The 21,834-nt window shown below is 41.7% G+C and overlaps 2 protein-coding genes across 8 annotated transcripts in view; one reads left to right on the top strand and one right to left on the bottom strand.

Moving 5' to 3' along the window:
• Nucleotides 1–21,834, top strand: part of dlgap2a (discs, large (Drosophila) homolog-associated protein 2a) — a 204,586-nt gene that overhangs the window by 79,908 nt on the left and 102,844 nt on the right. The window lies entirely within an intron of this gene.
• LOC141783123 (homeodomain-interacting protein kinase 2-like) lies at nucleotides 12,546–14,126 on the bottom strand. Its single transcript, XM_074660152.1, has one exon. It carries the CDS (start codon nucleotides 13,983–13,985, stop codon nucleotides 12,579–12,581), a length of 1,407 nt encoding a protein of 468 aa, XP_074516253.1. The 5' UTR covers nucleotides 13,986–14,126; the 3' UTR covers nucleotides 12,546–12,578.

The following is a 21,834-nucleotide window of genomic DNA, read 5'->3' as shown; positions in this document are numbered from 1 at the left end:
ACTGCATGTTTTTGGCCTTAACCAGCCAAGTCGTGACTCGACTTTCATCCTTGGGAATCCAAGGCTGATTCTGACACAGACGGACCGCTCCCATAAGTTCCAGCTGTTTATTCTCGCCGGGCCATCAATCTCTCTCTGCTGTCTCCAAAGGGACGACTGACTAATGGAGATGAGACTCAACATTTTTTATCTCTTTCTCCCGGTAAAATTGATGTCTGAGCCACTAAACGTGAACCCAAAAGCGAGCCATCTGTGAAACGCTGATGCAAATCCATTTTTTACCTGTTATTGGCGGTCCTAAATCATGTTAGAGAAACTAAGTATGAGTCTGTTTTCCCCTCTATGGTTCTCTCTTGTTTCAAGCACAACGAGGGAAATGTTTCTGACACCGTCATCTGTTTTCTATCCTCTCATCAGCTCATTTATAATCCTCTCACCATCATTTACATCACCACTCGGATGTAGCCCTCCCCAGTAACTATCGCTCAAAACCTGGCCTCACTTTCTCTCTTTTTGACTTCCTTTAAAAACAAAGTAACACTATAAATTGCATGCATGTTTTTTTTTTTTTTTACTTACTGCAGTGTCTAATACATTTTATTTGAAGATACACTATGCATTTTGAATTGATAATAGGCTGTTCATTTTGCGTCCTTGAAATGATCTGATGCTCTATTCAAATAGTATTGATGTTTATTGTTAATCTTGAACAGTATTCTGTATACATGAATGCATATTGCATGTACCATTGGCTTAGATGTGGGGCTTCAACCAATGATTATTTCCATTATCGATCAGTCAGTTGTTTTGGTTTATTAACCGATTAATAATTTATAGTTTAAATTGGTCAGAAAATTTGAAAATTGCCCATCACAATCTTGAATAATTTTCAGATCAATTAATAATCTAATTGTTTGTCATTTTCGCCGGCCATGGCAAACATTCACTGCTGTTTAAAATGTGCCACAAAAGCTTTATTGGGTCCAGTCAGATGTCTGAGAGGACCACTCTATAGTTTTGAATGATCTTTCATGCTTTTAGGTTGTAGAAAGTCCTCTTTACTAATAGATGTTATTTTGTATGAAAGGTTGGTTTTGTAAAAGGAGAACAAAACGATGTGCAATGGTTCAACCAGACTGACAACCGAAAGGGCAGAAAGAGACAAAGATGCCTCTGAAGAAATCCTCAGTCATTGCTAAAAGAAACTGGAAGCTTAGCATCGAAATGTGTGCAGATTTAAATAGCAACAGGTTCCAGTTTCAGTGTGGAGTGCACAATGATGCCTATAACAAGCTGGAATTAACGGGCATGTTGCTTTAGCAAAGCTATTCTGATATTCACAATAGAAATAGAGGTTAGAACTGGATCAGGGAATATCAGCTGAACATACTATGGACTGACAAATCACAGTTTAAACCTACACTATTCAATCTAACCAATGAATAGACAGCGGGGTCACTTTTGTTCTGTTCAAATTGTACCTTAAAGGGAGATTTGTCAAGTATTTAATACTCTTATCAACATGGGAGTGGGCAAATATGCTTGTTTTATGCAAAGGTATGTATATATTTATTGTTGAAAATCAATTGACAACACAAAACAATGACAAATATTGTCCAGAAACCCTCACAGGTACTGCATTTAGCATAAAAAATATGCTCAAATCCTAACAAGGCAAACTCAAGCCCAACAGGCAACAACAGCTGTCAGTGTTAACGCGTTATTATCGCGTTAATTTTTTACAGCCCTACTAAATAATACATATGGTGTCTGAATAATACTGTTTTTTTTTTTATCTCTGTTAAAATAGCCATTATTGAAGGAAAGAAGAAAAACATCAATATAACAGGGTATTTCAACTTTTGAACTGTAATGTAAGTGACCACCTGACACGTAAGTCAAGGTTGGTCAGTCAAACCCATCAGCCCCCTCGTTGCTTAACTGACTCACTTGCTTTCATGTGCCTCCGTCAAAAAAGTTTCATTTTTGCTCAAATTTGGGAAGTGCTCTCCTGTGCTTTAAAAATCAGGCACAATTCTCTTTTTTTTTTTTTTTTTTTAAACCAGCCTCTCTCCAATCACCCTGCAGCCGCTCCCTGTTGACTTGAAAGTGAAAACATGACAGTCGCATTTTAAAGTACAGCCAAGTAGTGTGAACACTCCCTCAGGTGGTCGCAGCTGCCAGCCGGTCCACCTATGAAAGCTGAAGCAGGCCAGTTGGTGACCACACTGACAACAGGCTCATTTTATATACAAAACATGAAACACGAATACAAGTGCAGCATGATAGCTTACTGTTTGTTACATGGCAGGAACACCTTTTTTAAAGGTTAATTCTTGCAAGAATGATACAGCTTGGACAACTCTTTTATTATCTCAAACAAGAGCATCGCGTTCCATTTCAAAATACATTCAGTCTCTCTTTCTGATTTCAATTCAGGTATATCATTCGGTTCGGCAAAGACTGATTATGACATGCCTGTGTTTTATTAGAGGGCTTTACTCACCGCCGGTTGACAGCAGTTCTCAGCCTCTGTGGAGTAGAGAGTGCAGACACAGTCCCCTAAAACCTGAGCTGGCCCCATCCGGAGCCAGCTACCACTTAGTCATGGCTACTTAAAGACAGCTTTGATGAACTCGTGTGCTGTCGGCCTGCTAGTTAGAGCTTGCTAACCCAGGCTCTCTGAATACAAGGTCAGGGCTAATATGCTCCAGACGTTATTTCAGAGTGCCCTCGGCCTATTAAGGAGCAGAGCTGAAACAGTGGACTATTCAAATGTATGCGTTGAATACATTTGTGCAAATGGTGTGTCAGCTGCATGTACCCACACAGCCCAGACTCATGGCAAAGCGGGCAATAGACCCGCCTGCAATAGACCTGTAGTGACGGAAGTCTAACTTCTGTGCTAGTTTCTAGACTTCTGCACCTCCCCATGCATGGCTCTGTTTTCAGGCTTTGAAAAATCTAGCCCGTGACAGGAGACTTTGGCCAATCACAGGTCATTTCAGAGAGAGCGTTTCTATTGAGCGTTTCTATTGAGCGTTTCTATTGGCTGTGCTCCGGCTGGTGGGCGATGCTTGGTATTTCCTCAACTGATCTCAACATAGCTGTCGGATCTCAAACGTTCTCATTTTACAGTTAAACAGTACACTACAAGATGTTTCTGAAAATATTTGATGTGAGAAATAGGCATTACAGTAACAGAATATTGATTTATATTTGATCAGCTCTGCCTAGTTTGACCGTTAATCGGAGTTTGCGAGTGATTGACAGATGCTCAGTGACGGAAGGCTCTAGCTCGGCTTGGATTGGTTGTTTTCCTACAGTCTGTGAAATCTTGCAGATGCCATTAGGAGCACTGGAGTACACAGAGGCACATGATTTTTTTCAGTGACCGTTTTTTTTTAATCATATTTGCTCCAATTCTACCCACTGCTGCTTTAAATCCAACTATGACGTTTCCCCTTAACCTAACTAAGTGATTTTCTTGTATGATCCTAAGGCAGTGACCATGACATTACCCCTTAACTTCACAAAGTGGTTTTCTTGCCCAAACCTTAACTCAGTGGCTTTGTTGCCCCCTGCTGGTACAGCACGTTAATACAGGCGTGTAATATTCTATATCTCAGCGGGGCAAAACGTGACACTGACACACTATCCTCTGGTGGACAGGCGGGTCTATTACACGCTTTGGCGTGATATCGGGTTGACCCACAAGAGTAGTAGCATACATAAACATCTACTTTTGTACGTGGGTCGACACATTCTAATATATGCTAGACGTATATATGTGTGTATCCAGTGTGTGTTAGTGCTAATGTTATTGTTTGGGTGGGGCTCATCTGGGAATCCACGCCTGGTTGCACACCACTACCCATCCATCCGCAGGGCCTACTGATCAATGCTTAGAGAGCATCCGAGGGAACAGTGGGAATAGAGCAGACTCCAAGCGTGCTATAATTCCCACATGTATCACTTACCTACCACTCCTCCGAATGAGCCCACACTTTGTACAAATCAAGGAGATTAAACCAAATAAATGGCTGCATAAATAAGTGAATGATTTAATTTCTGCAGTCCTCGCGCCATCAGAGCACGAATGAAATAACACGCCGTGATGGATGGCCGGGGCTATGAAGTCGTAAAGAGGACATAAAAGTGGCCATCGATGTGAGATGTATCACGTTTGCAAATGCAGTTCGGCTACGACTCCATGACTCGTGAGCGTATCTATTGAGGATGATCTCGCATCATGTTATATTCATCTTTCTGTCAGGGAGAAACCCTTCCCCATGCTTCAACCCCCTGACTTCAAACATAATCGACAGATCCTAGAGAGGGCCATGGGTTGAAAAGCGAGTAAAGAGGGTTAGCGTCCTCCCTCCATGGGCGTCTTTCTATCTGGAATGGAAGTGGGCCACATTAAATCAGTCTTGGTGGAGAAGGCGGATTAGCTTTATGCTTATGCTCTAAGTAAGAGAGTGCGAGGGAAAACACTTTGCACACAGGAAGGAGACTCCTCAAACACCTCGTTTGCCTCCTCCTCCTCCTCCTCCTCCTTACCCGTTGTCATGGCAACGGGATATCTGCAAATATATAAGCGCTACGATGTGTGTGTTTCTGAATTCACATAACTGCATTGGCTTTTTGTCTATGTGTGTGATAAAGGCCCGTGTGAGAGAGAGAGCCTCTAAAGATTTGTGTTTCGAGGCTGGGGATTGCCTGCTGTTTTTTTTTTTTTTTAAGCAGTTGTGACTCCCTTCATTCCTTCTCGTTCTTCTCTTTCAGTCTCTTCTATCATTTCTTTTGCATCACTTTCTGTGACACGTATGCGCTCTCTCTTGTTTATTATTTTTTGTCTCTTCTCACACGTCATTCCTCATTTCTCCGACGTGCTGCAGTTTTTTTCCTGTCTTCTCCTTCCACGGCTGTGATAGCGTTGCCTTCCCTGTAAGGTACGACACTGCAGAGCAAAAAAAATAACTGTATTGTGGTTGCTAGGCTACAGGGGGACAAGGAGCATCTCCGAAGAATTCCTCCGTTATGAATTGCCACATTGTATGGCCTTTAGCATTAAGGAGCTTTTGACAAAATTCTTTTACTACATGCTTTAGTGCTGTATCCAGTAATCCCCAGCCGCCTCTGATTTCGAAGCAGATGCAGATGACCGGGGGCCAAGCCGGTCCCAGCTTTCTTGTAGCCCTTTGGCTTTTTGCACTGTAAGCATTTACCCCTGTAAGTCACACCTGCAGTATCTAATGGGTAGATCCTGTGGAGAGCGGTAGCTTTATTGTCTTTCCGTCAAGCTGCCGGGACACAGATTCAAGCTCCACTGACAGCGAGGGACAGAAGGAGAGAGGCGGTTACAAACAGTGTGGCGATAGCAAGTCAGTGGAGCTAACATCACGCTGCAGGGAAAGCCCGGAGAGCAGTGTGATAGTGTTTACTTTTCATTCACCAGGCGTCAGTGCGTGGAAACACATCCTTACCCATTCAATATGGCTAAAGCAAACATGATTTTCTATGTGTGGGTGTGAGGCTTCCTTATTCCAGCTTAGCAGAGGCGCTTCCTTACTTCCTCTTCCCTACCTGCCTGAGGTCATTAGCAAAATTATGTTGATCTTGTGCATCCTACATATATATTGTTTGTGGTTCATTTGGTGTTATATCTACTAAGGACCGTTATGTCATGTATTTGCATACATTTTCCATTTTTGGCCTCAGGAGAGAGAATCATACCTTCCCTTTTTTTCCCTTTTTATCAGCTGTTGTTGTTGTTTTTTGGGTTGCACCTCTCCCAAATGTTGCTTTGACAACAGCAAGGCCGTAATTATAATATATAACACAACCTCATTTATAGCACGGCCTTGGACCACTGTGTCTTGGTTCAGTCATGTGTTCGGGCAGCGCTGCCGAGTTTGACCGTTTGATCGAAGTTCGTGAGTGATTGACAGCTGCTCAGAGACGGCAGGCTCCAGCTCGGCTCTGATTGGTTGTTTTCCTCCGGTCTGTGAAATCCTGCAGATGCCATTATAGGAGCATCGGAGGACACCGGAGGACACCGGAGGACACCGGAGGACACCCGAGGACACCCGAGGACACAGAGGCACATGATTTTTTTCAGAATTCCTGTTTCATGCACTACTGTCAGGATATAGTGACCGTTTTATAAAAAATATATTTGGATATTTGCTCCATTTCTACCCACTGCAGCTTTAACCCTATATGTCAAGACAATCTCAATGGATACAAAGGAGGAGACAATAAAGAAAGAGACAAAAAAATTGAAGAAAAATACAAAAGAAAACACCAGTGATCAATAAATACTCAACAAATAGGACCAAAATTATTTCTAAAATATCTGTGCATGGAAACTACAATAAAGATAGATATGGTTTGGGAAAGATTGTGGTGAGCATTGGAAGCATTTCCCTCGCCTCTCAACGGCTCTCACCATGGCGACGGCGAGCCACAGCTAACAGTGCTATATTAATGCTCTCTAGATTGAATTTAGCACCTTTAATGGTCGGACTGTGACAGGATGTGAACTCCTTTCTCTGGGATTTTTCCCAGCTACCATCCAGACCTCCAACCTTACTTTCGCCACACAAAGGCCACACTGTGAGTAATGTTGCCATTGGACGTTAATCATGCTTTACAAAATCGTCCAGTATGAATGTAATTCCTAGTGATTCTGAGCTGTGGAAAGACAACAGGCTGTCAAACTGAGCTGAAGGTTTTTGTATTTTCAGAAAATATGCAGCGATGGCGCGGCCGCCGGAGCTGATTGCAGCCATTCTAGACAATGCTTGTGATTCCACCAGACGCGACGCACCGCATTTCTGAAGCGAACAAACCACAACAACAAATCTTCAACTGCTCTTAGTACTGTAATACAAAACAAGTGCTCATCATACAGACTTTTTTAATGCACTGTGTCATCTTGCATAACAGTTTGCTTGTCTGCAGGCACTTGGTTTGGATTAAGAATTTGCTGTAAGCAAAGCCACCCCGGCTACTCCCCAGGATGCATTTACTAGTTAACAAAGAGACAGACGGACCCGGCACAGATCCAATATGGCCGCTCAGTGACATGGCTGACCAGGTGTTAGACACATCGTACGCTGCCTCTGGGCCTGCTTCGTCTGCTTTCTCCTCACAGCCCATTAGGCCCATTCCAGGAGATGGAGCATAATGCAATACCCTGGACAGTACTCATAAAGTACACGCACACATATAAACACATAAACATGCACTACTACATCTGTACCGTGTACCATTCCCAGGCGTAGCGGTCTGCGCCAAAAGCAGCAGGTGTGCAGCTTCTGAAATCTGTTGTGTGGAGATGCCGGGTGCCAATCTTTCATCGTTACAGAGACATCCAATCACGTGGAACAATGTTGTGACATTATGGTGACATGGAGAGAGAAAGAGAGAGAGGCAGAGGGGAGTGTGGAGGAGGGAGAGGGTGAGGAGGGTGTTTCCTAGCTATGCCAAATTATCTGTTACATCTGCATCCAGCACATGGAGAGTTTGGCAAGTTTCTGTTGATATGATGGTATTGGCGAGTAGAAGAGTAGTAAATTGGCAAGTAGAAAACATCGGAGGGTCTACATAGATGATGCCTGCTCTCTCGAATTTTAAATCCAAAGTGGTAAACACTACACATACAGGAAAGTATGGAAACACTTTGGGTTTCACACATTGTCAGGAAAAGCAGAGCTAGACATCATGGCTAAAACTGCATGCTAACTCTGTCAATGACAGGAAATGTTATCGTTTTGCAGTAACGTGCGGTCAAGCCAGCCGTCACTCTCATCTCCGTGGTCAAATCGGGCGACACCACAACTGTAGCGCACCCATATACTGACATTTATGTTAAATGCATTCAAATGGCCCCAATGGAACTGACCATGGATGTATAAAGAGAACGGATCTGACGGGAGACGGCCTTGGCGAAGTTAGCGGAAGTATACGTGTGACTACGTCTGGTTTTCAAAATAAGGTGTTAGCAAAGGGAACTGTATATACAAAATACATATATGGAAATAAGAGTGATGAGATTATATTCATCAGAAGTATAAAACATTACATGTCCATTATAAATTAAAAAGAAAATACCTCTAATTTGTGAGGGTAATGTCTTTATTCTTTGATTTTTGGGTTGCTGGAAAAAAATTTTATAAATAATTCCTTACAATGACTGATATATTTGACTTCAGGACATCTCTGACTACATACATATGCAAATCAAACATTTTTACTGTATTAATTTAGATATTTTCCTAAGTAAAAGTCCCTAGAAGTGTATGATTCAACTGTTTCCCATGGTCTAGTGTTAAAAAAGTTAACCAAAATTGCAGTAAATCGAACCGCAATACTTGCAGAATCACAATACTTAAAAATCGCAATACATATCGAATCAGCACTCGAGTATCATGATAGTATCGAATCAGGAGATAAGTGTATCGTCCCAGCCCTAGTGATAAGTGTTTGTTTTTGCTTTCCACACGGGATGACTCATAACTCACCTGCACAGATGTCAACCTCTGTAAGTTGTGTGCCAAAGAGAAACAGAGAGAAATCAACAGAAAACGAATGGCATGTCTTTGCCTCAGAGTTTTGCGAAGTGAATTGTGTTTCTGTCTGTAGTGACAGCATATGGTGTCTAAAGAGGAATAGGAATACCACACACACACACACACACACACACACACTTTGATATCTGATGCTGCTGAGAGTGCTGATAGCCAGAAGAGTTTTCTTTAAAGAGTGAATAGTCAGGCGGGGTGATTTATCAGTGAGTATTCTCTTGCTCCCACTCTCTCCGTCTCTCCATCTCTCTCCCTCCCTTCCTCTGTCCCCTCCATGTCCCTCAGTGTAAAATATGAGCACGGCAGCACTATAAATCTGGATGGGAGATAATGAGAGTTGGTCCCCTCAGTCCAGTAGGCCACCAGCCAGGCTCGGTGCCAATGACATCATCCTTAGGGAGAGCGAGGAGATTGATAAGTGCGGTGACATTGTACCATTGCTTCTGAGTCAGACACACACTCTCATACATACATACATGCATACATATACACACACTTCAGCCCCTTTCTCAAGTCCTGGCACATGAGACAGTGCGTGTGTGTGTGTTAATACTGTACCAATTTGATGGTTTGATAGTTTGTAAAAGATGTGATTCTAATCTCAACTTGTGGAGGTAAAGAGATAAAAAGGGCGGCGGTTCGATCCCCGGCTCCTCCGCTCCACATGTCAAAGTGTCCTTGGGCGAGATACTTAACCCCAAATTGCCCCCGAAGGCTGTGCCATCGGTGTGTGTGAATGAGTATTTGAGATCCTGATGGACACGTCGGCACCTTGCATGGCAGCCTCTGCCATCAGTGTATAAATGTGTGTGTGAATGGGTGAATGCTGACATGTAGTGTAAAGCCCTATGAGTGGTCGGAAGACTAGAAAGGTCCATTTACCATTCTGAGGACAGAAAGGATGGACATCTGAAACATGATGCATCATTAATAACATGTTAAAAAGTAAGTGGTAATAAGCCTGTATGTTTAAGAATTTGTTTTCTTGACAGTTTTCAGCAGCCGCTGAGCTTGTTACGGGTTTGAATATCCCCGATCATACTGTTTATCCTGCTTTAATGCTAGTTGCACACATGAGTGAGTGTGGTAAGCTAAGGAAAGGTTACTTTCCAAACTTAATTCATCGGGTCATTGTTAGGAAATTGAGTGAAAATTAAGTTCTACAGGGTCATATTATTAAATTATGAAGTGCTTTGTTGTTTGATAACAAGTACATTTATTTTTAGTTTACAACTGAACTAGCTCCTACTGTTAGATTGTGTCCTTGTCATCATGTAGCTGTTTTTTTTAATTATATGTTTTACTCCAGCAAGACTAAAGAAATTAAGCATCATCTGATCCGTTCTGCCACAACATGAATTACGCAATACTGTCATTACCAGAATAAATGCTATAGCATTTAAAAAATAATAATAAGGCATTTAGTTTTCTTCAGAAGTTCACTCTTGATCTGACATGTCTTTATTTTGTTGCAAAGAAAACAGGACTAGAAATTGAATGTTGCGAGCCAGACAGGGCGAAAATATTTTAGCCAAAAGTGTCTGCCAGAGCAGTACGTGGAGTGTTGGGAGAAAATCTTAAAGGAGATTCGCCACCTTGAAGCCTTCTCTACCTCTGCTTACATGTGGTCCAGCCAGACGACCAAGCCATATATCAGCCTCACAGTCCACTTCATCAATGATGACTGGAATTTGCGCAACAGATGCCCCCAGACCTCCTTTTTCCCCCCAACGAGCACACCGGAGAAATAATAGCAAACGGGTTGAGGAAGCACTGTCTGCCTGGGGCTTGGATGAAGCTCATCTGGTGTGTATGACAACCAACAGTGGCTCAAACGTTGTGCAACCCTTACAGATCAACAAATGGACCAGACTAACCTGTTTTAGACACAGGCTACATATTGCTATTGGTAGGTTACAATTTTCAAACTAGAGCTTTGTTTCTCTGCCCGAACCTGAACTGCTGCCATAGGTCGGGCTCGGACACAATGGGATTTTTTTTAGACTGTTCGTTCAGCTGCTCTTTAAAAATTGTGTTTGTTCAGGCTACTTAAAAAACGTCAGTCAGACTGTTAACTTCATTTTAATTTGGTCTTACATTTTTTGTTTATTCGTTTTAATAATATTTGGCACTAGAGTAGCCTTTATGCACAACGCACAATGTGAGGGTCGACTTAAAAACAAAGTCCCGCCCAACCCTCGACTTCCGAGGAGAAAATGTCCGAGGAGTCTTTATTTTATTATCTATTTTGTTATCTTCATTTTGGTTTGAACTTACAATTTATCTTTTCATTTTGATAATAATTTCCACTATGTTATTTGCACAATGTAAATACAGCCTGTTAATTCCACTGCTGTAAAAAATCAAGTGTGTGTGAGTGTGGTTTGACTCCATAATTGTTATTACAGTGTTTTATAAATAGACTAGACTAGGCAGCCTCGCAGTTACAGTCAATAGTGTAGTAATAGTGTTGCCAATTAGAATAGCCTACTTCAATTCCACCAAGAATATTTGTATTCATTCTTTTTATTTTCCAAAGAGGAGTCTCCAAAACGATGCTCGCATTGCATGGGCTACAGGTGTGTGCAAGGAAGTGGTCAGCACATTCTCCTACAGCTGGAAAAAGCGGAAGACCCTGATCGCTGCACAGAGTGAGCTTAACCTGCCCGTCCACAAGCTGGTCACAGACCCTCCCACAAGGTGGGGGTCTCGTGTCAAAATGATGGTAGTGTTTTTGGAACAGGAAAAGGCCAAGGCCACCTGCATGACCGATGAGAAGTTGGACATGGTGAAGAGAAAACGCCTCATAATAATAACTCAATGGCACCTCCGTTGACGTTAGTAGCTCCGCTATTTATCCAAGCAGGACTGTGCTGCCCACCAGCTGCTAACAGATAACGTTACTAACTCTCCTCCTGCTGATTTCAGCACGGATTTGTTGTTCACAGTGTCACATTATCAGGGAAAAATAGGGTGCGCCCCTCAGGTTTAGCAGCGCCATGCTTTTGAGTGCTTTTTTTTCTCTCCGCCTTGGTTCCGGAATCGATAGTCACGGAGGCATGAGATGCCAAGAAAGCGGACAACTACGGTTCTCTATTCCCATAACTAGCATTTTCCCTGTCTGCCAAGGTAGCAGGTGTCCTGATGATTTTACCCGTCACTTCCAACAATTTATCATTTGGTGGGTGGCAGGTGCTAATTTCAGACCCTGTTAGCTGGCTCAACTGACAATCACCCATGAAATTACAATTTTACATATTTAAACAAAATCAACAACAGCTACCAACAGTCATTAAAGCCTTGGTTAACGCGTTGTCACCCGATTGTCTATATTATAAAAATAACAGCTTCAATGCCGGAGGCGCTACGTTAGCCTTACACCGAAAACACACCAGAGCAGCGGCAAAGTAAGGCCTGCAGCGAGGTGCCATGCAATTTCTATGAAAAAAAAGGCGGCGGCCGCTCCGAGCTTATGATAGAGTGAAAATTGTGGGAATGGGAGCAAGTTTAAAATATTTTTCGGAAGATTTTAGAACTCCTCTCCTGTTGTATAGCGCTCACACAATAAAGATTTTGCTATTGTACAGCATTCACACAATTAACTATTAATTTACCATTTATAAATGATGGTTATTATAAGGTGTTACCAACCACGCTCTCTGGTGTTAAAGTCAGACACTTTGTGCCGTGAACCATTCAGAAAATTTTCAAAATGTAATTTTCAGTAGAAATACGGTACCAATGTGAACGTGTATACATTAGTAACCAAAATGAGACTTAGCTTTTCATTTAATGATATGGACTAAATAATTCCTTTCAGTGTTGAAAACTCAAGGTTTTTTATTTATATATTATTTATTATATATATATATTTTTTTATATATAGGGTCTGCATGTCTTTGGACAGGCACAGGTAGAACATGTAAACTCTACACAGAGTGTTAAACAGTGCTAACCGCTGCGCCGCCCATGATATGTCCTCATTCAAATTGCGGTGTGTCGTTCTACTGTAAGATCAACTTTACAGCAACAAATTAACTTGATCTTCCTGGAAGAGAATTCGCGGGCCCACTTGAGAAACTTCTTCTGGGTTTTGACTTCGACGAAGCTGACCCCGTCTGAAGGTGGTCTCTTCTTTGTCCCAGCAGCTGTGGCTTCATTTAAGCGAGCTTTGGCTGGTGGTCCATCATTAGTGCCAGCAGTGGTTCTGTGAGCGGTGGCTGGAGGTTCATCTTTGGTGCCTGCAGCAACTGATGACTGCTTAGGCTTGTTGTTAGTGTCACAAGGCATGTGTTTCTTTGTGATGAAACAGTGCCCTAGAGCTTCGCTGGGGGTGATTCTTTTTGCAGGATCCACATGCAGCATCTGTTTCAGTAGGCTTAAAAAGGCCTGTGTGTCCGTATGCTTAGTGGCATCCTTCTCCCCTCGTCGGATCTTCTCAATGTCATCCAGACTGGTAAGCGTGTCATAAACATTCTTGCAGCGTTTGGCACGGAGGCCTGTTGTCATGCGGTATTGAGCTCGTGTCTTCAGCTTCCAAGAAGGATTAGGGGAGTCTGTTTCCTTGCTGAAAAAGTTCTCGGTTTTAGTCCCAGAATTCAGCAGGTAATCATCGGGCTGACCCTGCATCTGCAACAGGACTCTTATGACCTCATATTCACTGTCTAGTGGATACAGGTGACGGCCCAGGTACATGAAGGCCATAATGCAGCCGAGAGACCACATATCTACACCCTCATTCATTGGGAGGCCCAAGATGACCTCAGGGGCCCTGTAACCAGTGGCCTGAATGGTTGTGCCAGGAAAGATTTTGGAAACCTCTTTGGCCAATCCAAAATCAATCATTTTCACCTTGAGGGGCTGTGATTGATGATTTACGAGCATGATGTTGTCTGTTTTGAGGTCTGAATGTACCAAACCTATGCTCTTGAGGGCATTCAGAGCCACCAGCATCTGTTGTGTGATTTCTCTAATCGTACACAAACACAGTGGCTTGAAGCGGCTAAGCCTCATGAAATGATGCAGATTCATGTCCAGCATTTCAAACACCAGACAATAGTGTCCTTCGTGCTTAAAATGCTCAGTAAACTTGACCACATGGTCTTGGTCAAGCTTCCTTAGCTTCTTGAGGATGAACACCTCTTTTTTGCCAACCCCGGGCAAGTCATTCCTCAGAATCTTCAGAGCCACCTTCTCATTGGTTGCTAGGTTAAGGCAACTGGCCACTTGCCCATAACTCCCGTGATCCAGAAACTTCTCGATCAGGTACTTTCCTGATAGAATTTCATTTTCTTTTAACCGAAAATGTCCTTTCGAACCGCTGTGAGGTGTTAATACTTGGCGTAATCTTAAACGCTCCAAAAAACGCTTTGCACCGATTGGTGACCTCATCTCCAACTCTCACTGATTCACTTTCACTGACTCACTGTAAAGCAAGCTTAAAATCCTCATGTCACATATAGTGTCCAGCTTCCCCTTGAGCTCTGATATGGAATGTTGTAGAAGTGTCATCACAAAGGCTTAAAATCACGACATCACATTTAGAATGTTCAGCTTCCTCTTTTGGCTTGTGTGTGTGTGTGTGTGTGTGTGGAATGGAATGTTGTAGAAGTGACATCACAAAAGCTTATCATGACATCACATTTAGAATGAAGTAAACAATGAATAATTTGATTTTCTTTTTCCAATGTCCACATATCCCCTGAGTCATCCCTACAACATCATCACATCACAAAGATAAACTATAACTTTTTACAGATTAACAAATAATGCATTATTCATTGTACAAATGAAAAGTTGAATTTATAAGCAATAAAACACAACTTTGTTCCATACTAGCTTATTAGTTTATTTTATAAAATTTATTTATATCAGGAACCATGTACCAAAATACATTAATCTCAAAAGAGAGAAAAGATGTTTTTTTACCAGATTTAGCTAATATCTAATTTCCATCTGTAGTCCCTGGGCAGGTGAAAGATGGTAGCTAATGTTAGCAAATATTGAGGTATAACAGAAATCACTGAGTCACAGTGTCCAAAACTAACTGTTTGACTCACCGGCCAAGGGGACTGGTAGATTAAAAAACCCACCGGCCAAGCATATATTTTACGGGCCAAAATAATAAATTTTCTTTTGTGTCACATTACATTTGTTTCAGTAAATTTCATTGAGATAATGAAGTTATGAGTTAAGAATATTTAAAGCAAAATAATTTAAATATATTGACGGTTAATCAATTCAAGCCTGAATACGAGGCTTGAGCGGTATCTATACCTTCCTGACATTTCACCAGGTATACGCTACTAAAACAATAAATACCATGTACTTCAACATCCACTCCTTTATTACCGTTTGCAGAGAGAAAAGGAGCGCGCCCGTAAATGACAACAAAGCGTGGTAGAGACTCTCAGTGTAACAGAGCATAGTTTTTTATTACATTACTTTTTTGGTACAAACGTTTACTCGTCAGTGTGGCGGATAGCCTTCTGAGATTTACTCGCCAAATGGAAAATCAACCTGCATTTGGCTAGGGGCATGGTAATGCAATGTGAGTTTGATGTTCTGCAAAAAAAAATTCATCTCAATGAGTCAATTTTGTGCAGTGTTGGGCGTGACAATCAAATTTTTTTATAAACGGTCTCACTGCCATGAGATGAGTTTCCAATTCAAACTGAATTACTTACTTCAATCAAGTCTCATTTTCTTGATGCAAATGAAGTGATTTGCATTACCTTGCCTTGTCCCTTAATTGAAAATTACTGAAACAAGGACAACTCCATGGGAAACAAAAAGTGTCATATTTTCCACTCGATTTAGGAGGCAAAAAAACATACCTGCAGAGAACCCCATACACACACACACATACACACCACACATTGCACTTCCCTGTCTCTGTTTTTCCCCCTTCTCCCACTTTGTCCTTTCTGTGTCTTGTTTGCTTTGTATCTACAAAACTAAAATGTCTGAATGAATAAGAATAATAGACAGTAGCCCCAGTACCACTGTCAGCGACCTTGCTGATTACTTTCATGCTTGACAGACTCTCTTTTCTGCTTCTTCGTCCACTGTTATCGAGCACAATACCGTGCACATGTTGGAGGCAATGAGCTGCAATGGAGCATGACAATGATTACATTTGTGGATTCATACAGTAGCAATAACAGTTATGAGACATCAACGCCTGATTTTCCCTTTATAATTCATTGCAGTTGTAGTTAAAAGCAAGTCTTGATGATTTTTGTCTGTGGAAGTGGGATTTGTAGAATAGTGTGCCTTCCATGAACGGAGGGATTTTAAAACGATGAGTCACTGAAGCACATAAACAAACGGTGGTGCTGTGTAGGCTTGGCATCACATCGGCTTTATTTCAGTCAATTCAGGAAGTTGACTTTCTTGGATATTTATATTGTGGTGCCGTTTTGCTATACAGTAGAAAACAGCTGTTATATTAATTAGAGAATTCAATCATGCTGACTGTGTGTAGCTACAAGAATATTTCACTGTGAAAGTAATTCTAGTGCTTTATGTTGCTAATGATGCTAATAATTCCACAGAACAACTTGATCTGTTTTAAAATGTTTCTTTTTAGCTTTAAAGGTCCCATATTGTAAAAAGTGAGATTTAATTTTTTTTTATAAAGCAGGTTTAAAGGGACTCTGTGTAAGAATAAGAAATTGCTTGTTAACAGCAACACCTGTGGCCGTTAAGTCAACGAAAGTCAGCATCCTGTTGCTCGCGCTTGTGCTCGCTCTACATAGACATGAACAAGCATCGGTCAAAACAGTGGCTAATGCACGGAGAAAGTGATGGTGTTCCGTGTGGAAGAACTTTGTCGAGGGAAGTTCCCTTAACCGGCATTCCCTGAACAGAGAGCAGGCAGCACTGTTTAAACTGGGCTCAGACTACAGGAGTCCTAACCAATCATAACCAATTTTGTAATTCAGTTGCATCACACACATAAGAAGAATCTTCACAGATGTTTTTCTCTCTAATCCCAAACATGCACACATTACAAGATTTGAAAATAATGGTGCACCACACACTACAGAATATTATTAAGATGATCATGCGAGAGGGAGCAACACACCACCTCACTTCATCTCTCTCTCACATGATGTCATGGGGAAGCAGATGTAAACAAAACGGAGACTGATGTGGTGCTACAAATAGCTGTAGTAATGTTTTGCAGTGAGAAAAAACAAAAGCAGAAGGCAAAATGAGTCTGGATTGGGAAGGATTGGGGAGACACGGTCAACACGGGTTGTCTTTTCTTCAGCAAGAACTGGATTTTAACTGTCAGTTTTATCTGTCAACAGTAGTATGCTAGTTAACCTTAGAAAAACACCGTCAACTGCTCCGGCTTGCCTCTCTCATTGGCTATTGTGGTCCCGCTTGGAAAGTGCTGATGTAATCAACCAGATTTAAAATTCTAAATATCAAACACAAATTAGCGAGGCGGCCCTGATGAATCAGCGAACACTTCAGGAGGTTTAAGACTAGATCTGTAAACCCCTCACTTTACAAGTTAATCTGGGCCGAACATCGGTACCGACCAAGGTCCCGGATCATTTCACATTATTTGGATAACAATGGATCCCAGTTTAATTCCGTTTGCAGTGTTTGTGAATGACACCATTTGACAGGAAGTATATTATACTTCAACAGTTTTAAGATAAGATAAGATAAGATATTCCTTTATTAGTCCCGCAGTGGGGAAATTTGCAGTGTACAGCAGCAAAGGGGATAGTGCAAAAAACAAGACGCATCAGCTAACACAGTAAAAAAAAAAGAGCTAAACAAAGTGTAACACATGAACCATTTAAATAGAATGAAGTATAAAAATAGGAGCAGTATATATACAGTATTGACAATAAACAGACTATTAACAAAATTGCAAAAGTGGAAAATGATATTGCACAGTGAGAATGAAATGAAATTCCACCTGAAAATATCAGGTTATTGTCAGTTTTTTGGTGTGTAAGTGTAAGTGGTCTACTGGGAGCAGTGCTGGTTGTGGAGTCTGGCAGCTAAAACAAACTGTGATTTTCTTGACTTGCAAAATGATGTTTTATATTGACAAATTCATGGTGCAATTCAAACAGGATCAACAAAAATATTTGTCTCTCGCCGTTGACTACCGTTCCTATTTTTTCCAAAATAAGGTCCCATGGTGGTCCTCAGGAAGGGGAGGGACTTCGCCTCTCTAAATACTGTGAAAATATCAAAACACTCAATCCATGAAGAAATACACACAGCCTCTATTCCGTCAGAATTTCTGTACAGTTGTGATGTCACAACTGTACAATATTTAGACCATTACACAGTTTTAAACGTAAACATTCTAAATGGATCCCAGTTTTTAATTCCGGTTGCCGTGTATGTGAATGACATCATCTGACAGGAAGTAAACATGTTCTAGTAGAAACACAAAATACAAGTATGAACCTGAAAATGAGCATGATATGGGACCTTTAAACAATAAACATGTTTTTTTCCCTTATTCTACCATCTGTTATTGTAAAACTCAGAAAGCTGTATCTCCGTCGGCTTCACTATATTTGGTGTCATAAAGTGACACGATTCTTATAAAAGTGAGCGGCAATGTTGTATGCAGTGGAAGATGGGGGTAGATGCCTGACACAAAATTCTTTCACTCTTTTTCCAGTTTTGTTAGAGGTGCAAACAACTGGTTGCTATGGAGGCGGAGGTGCAAATATGCATTGTAACGGACGGCGGTGTGGGTAGAGCGTGACGTCACTGTGTGTTAAAGAATGCCACATGCACTGCAGTTTTTAGCTGGTTAAATTCAATGTGAATTGACCGCAGCCCAAAGATGACAAGACTGTCACACTCAATTCCGTGTGATTTACACGTTTAGGAACCCTCTGATTATAAGTGAAAGGCTTTAAAACCTGTTTTAAACCTGCAAGTAATTTCAATTATTTGAGCTCAAAGCCACTTGTCACATATCCGTCACAATCTGACATCAGCTGACCTTGGCTGCACTGTTGACAGTGACGGAGACAAATAACTGACTTGCATCATGTTGCTGTTTGTTCCAATTTCATGCAAATTGAAGGGAGGCAGACAAAGATTGTCACTTCTGATCGGGGAGAGTTAAGAGGAAATGATGATGAGTGAAAGAGAGAGGGGAGGACGGAGTGAGTAAACAGGACGTACAGATGTAGGGGAAGGAGAAGTGAGGGACGTGTCGGTGGTGTCTACACCTCCTCCGTCAGCAGGTGTCAATATGGCCATCTATGGGGCTGAGCGCTCCTGATAAATGCTCTAGTAAGACAGAGGGCTGCTGGGGCGTGAAGGAGGCCATCAATATCCTCTCTGCACAAGTCCCTCTATCTACTTCTGTCTATAGAGCTCTCCCTCTCTCTTTCTCTTTGGCCCTCCATCCTTTTCCATCTGTCCAACCTCACTTGTCCTTCCCTTTTCCACACATCCACCCTCTTCTCCTTCTGTCATCCACACTTCAGCTCAGTTTAGAAGCTGCAAATCACTTAAATACCGTCTCAGACTCCTACGTTCAATCCACTCCTCCACCCTAAAATATTTATCTCCCTCTTCCTCTCGACTCCCCTCGCCTCCCAGGAGGTAAGAGAAACCACCTATCAATCTGACCCATGGCCCTTGGGGTTGATGGAAAAAGGATGCGGTGTTTAACCTCCCTTCTTTTTTTTTTAACGACCTTCTCTTACTTCCTCCACCCAAATTCATCCCTCCCATCCTCCCTGTCTGGGTTTTTGCCTCTTATCGTCATAGCAGTCAGGCTGTTATGTGTGGGGCTCAGGGACCAACGTGGGAAACAAACTGCTAAACGAAATGTTGCTTCACATGTTCAAACACCCACAGTGGGAGCACAGTGTGTCCACCCACGGATTGTACCGCGGTACTCAGCGACATACCTGCAGACACAAACAGGCACACATGCATATACTGTATGCATACATATGTGCATGCATATTATATTTATGTATATACTGTATATGCAGTTTCACATCCATATACTGCCCTTTACATACTTAGATGACATGCATAGTAAAAAACACATATAAATGATTTCACTGCATAGCTGTTGCTATTTTGAGCATTTCCACTCCCACTCAAACATATAAAAAAGCTGAATATGGTATTTTTCAGATATGCACTTACTCAAAGCAAACTTTAAATAGTAACCATCTTGTTTTTGCTGACCTCCAGTGGTTTTACTTCTCACGCTGCTGCAGTGATGTAGAAGTGTACTGTCACTACACTGTCGCATGTGGTTAGAGGTGCAAAAGAGCACAGACTTTCATTGAACGAAACACTGCTTTTCAACTGTTCATATTTTTTCCGAAATAAGGTCCATGGGGGTCCACCGGAAGGGGAGGGACTTTGCCTCTCTAAATACTGTGAAAATATCAAAACACTCAATCCATGGAGAAATACACACAGCCTGTATTCCGTCAGCATTTCTGTACCGTTGTGATGTCACAACTGTACAACATTTAGAGCATTAGACAGTTTTAAACGTAAACATTCTAAATGGATCCCAGTTTAATTCCGGTTGCCGTGTATGTGTATGACATCATCTGACAGGAAGTAAACATGGATCCAAGCTGTTGCCTAGCAACGCAATTCTGTTGAAATGCGCTAAAACTGAATGTTTCAGACAGAGGGTAGATACAGGCATATTCAGGCAGACAGTATTAGGAAAATAAAGGGTTTTTGAACAGTACAGCATGTAAACATGTTCTAGTCAAAACACAAAATACAAGTATGACCCTGAAAATGAGCATGATATGGGACCTTTAAAGCTTCAGTGGGTAGAAATGGAACAAATATGATTAAAAAAGGTTTTTTTTTCTATAAAACTGTCACTATATCCTGATAGTAGTGCATGACACAGGTAATCTGAAAACAATCATGTGCCTCTGGGTCCTCCGGTGCTCCTAATGGCATCTGCAAGATTTCACAGACCGGAGGAAAACAACCAATCAGAGCCGAGCTGGAAACTGCAATCCAGCTGCCGTCTATGAGTCAGCTGTCAATCACTCGCGAACGCCAACCAAACGGTTAAACTAATAAGCGCTGATCAAATATGAATCAATATGCTGTGACTATAATGCCTATTTCTCGCCTCAAATTATTTCAGAAACATCTTGTAATGTACTGTTTAGCTTGTTTAGCTGTAAAATGAGAAGGTTTGTGACCCGGCAGCCATGTTGAGAACAGTTGAGGAAATACCAAGCACCGCCCACCAGCCGGAGCACAGCCAATAGAAACGCTATAAATAGAAACGCTTTCCAGATTCTTTCCAATACACAGCCCTACTGTTCATCGTAAACATTATCAGATCATTAGATATAGGTCAGTGAGATCATTCGATCCTGTTGCACGGTTGGATTCCAACAACCATTTCCATTTTGAATCTGGTTCCAAGCTCATAAAATACCCATCTTTCCTAAACCTTGATGTAATTGGATCTCTTATCAAATCTTTATCCACCCTTGCTCTTTTATTAGCAAACAGAAAAGTACAAAACATTCACACAGCAAGCTTCTCATTTTTTAACCAGTGCAGATGGTAGCTTGCGCCGGTTGAAATGGCACATGCTGTTGGCGGTAGATTCTATCAGCTATAGATAATTACTGTTTAACTTACCCAAAGGCCAAAGTGTGACTTTTGGCTGTTGTCCGGTTGATATGCCCTCTGTACGCAGTCATTGAGTGTTTGTTAGACAAAGAAACTGCACTGGTTTTGAAGCCGATGATGAAACCGCTAACATAGGAATGGCTTCCTTATCCAGGGGAGGGTTACTTTAGTCCCACAGCAGACCCTGGTCCCCAGTCTCCATAACCTGACTATCTGGAGACCACTATAGTATCCAAGACTGCCACAGGGGAAAATAATATTCACTCATAAACATACACGCAGACTCTTTACTACTGTAAGTGTCAATTGAGCTGCGTTTTTGTTGTTAGTCATTACATCTTTTGTGCCTGATGTATTTATTTATGTACAGAAATTAACCTTAGTCACTCGCAAACACAAAAGAAACTCTAAGGAATCCCCAACAGCTGCAATAATCCTGACAGCAGTGTTTACGAATCTCTCTTTGCAGTAAGTTGTGCTTGGGTAAGGGTTAGCATCCCTGGCCTCATAGCCACACACAAACACAGACTTCCTGAATAGACAGGGGGATGCATCTTGACATGTGATGGCTTTTTACTCGCCGCAGAATGAC

This window comes from Sebastes fasciatus, chromosome 15 (assembly GCF_043250625.1).
Source record: "Sebastes fasciatus isolate fSebFas1 chromosome 15, fSebFas1.pri, whole genome shotgun sequence".
NCBI lineage: Eukaryota > Metazoa > Chordata > Actinopteri > Perciformes > Sebastidae > Sebastes > Sebastes fasciatus.
Note: the sequence above shows the minus strand (reverse complement) of the source record. Positions and strands in the feature narration are given on the sequence as shown.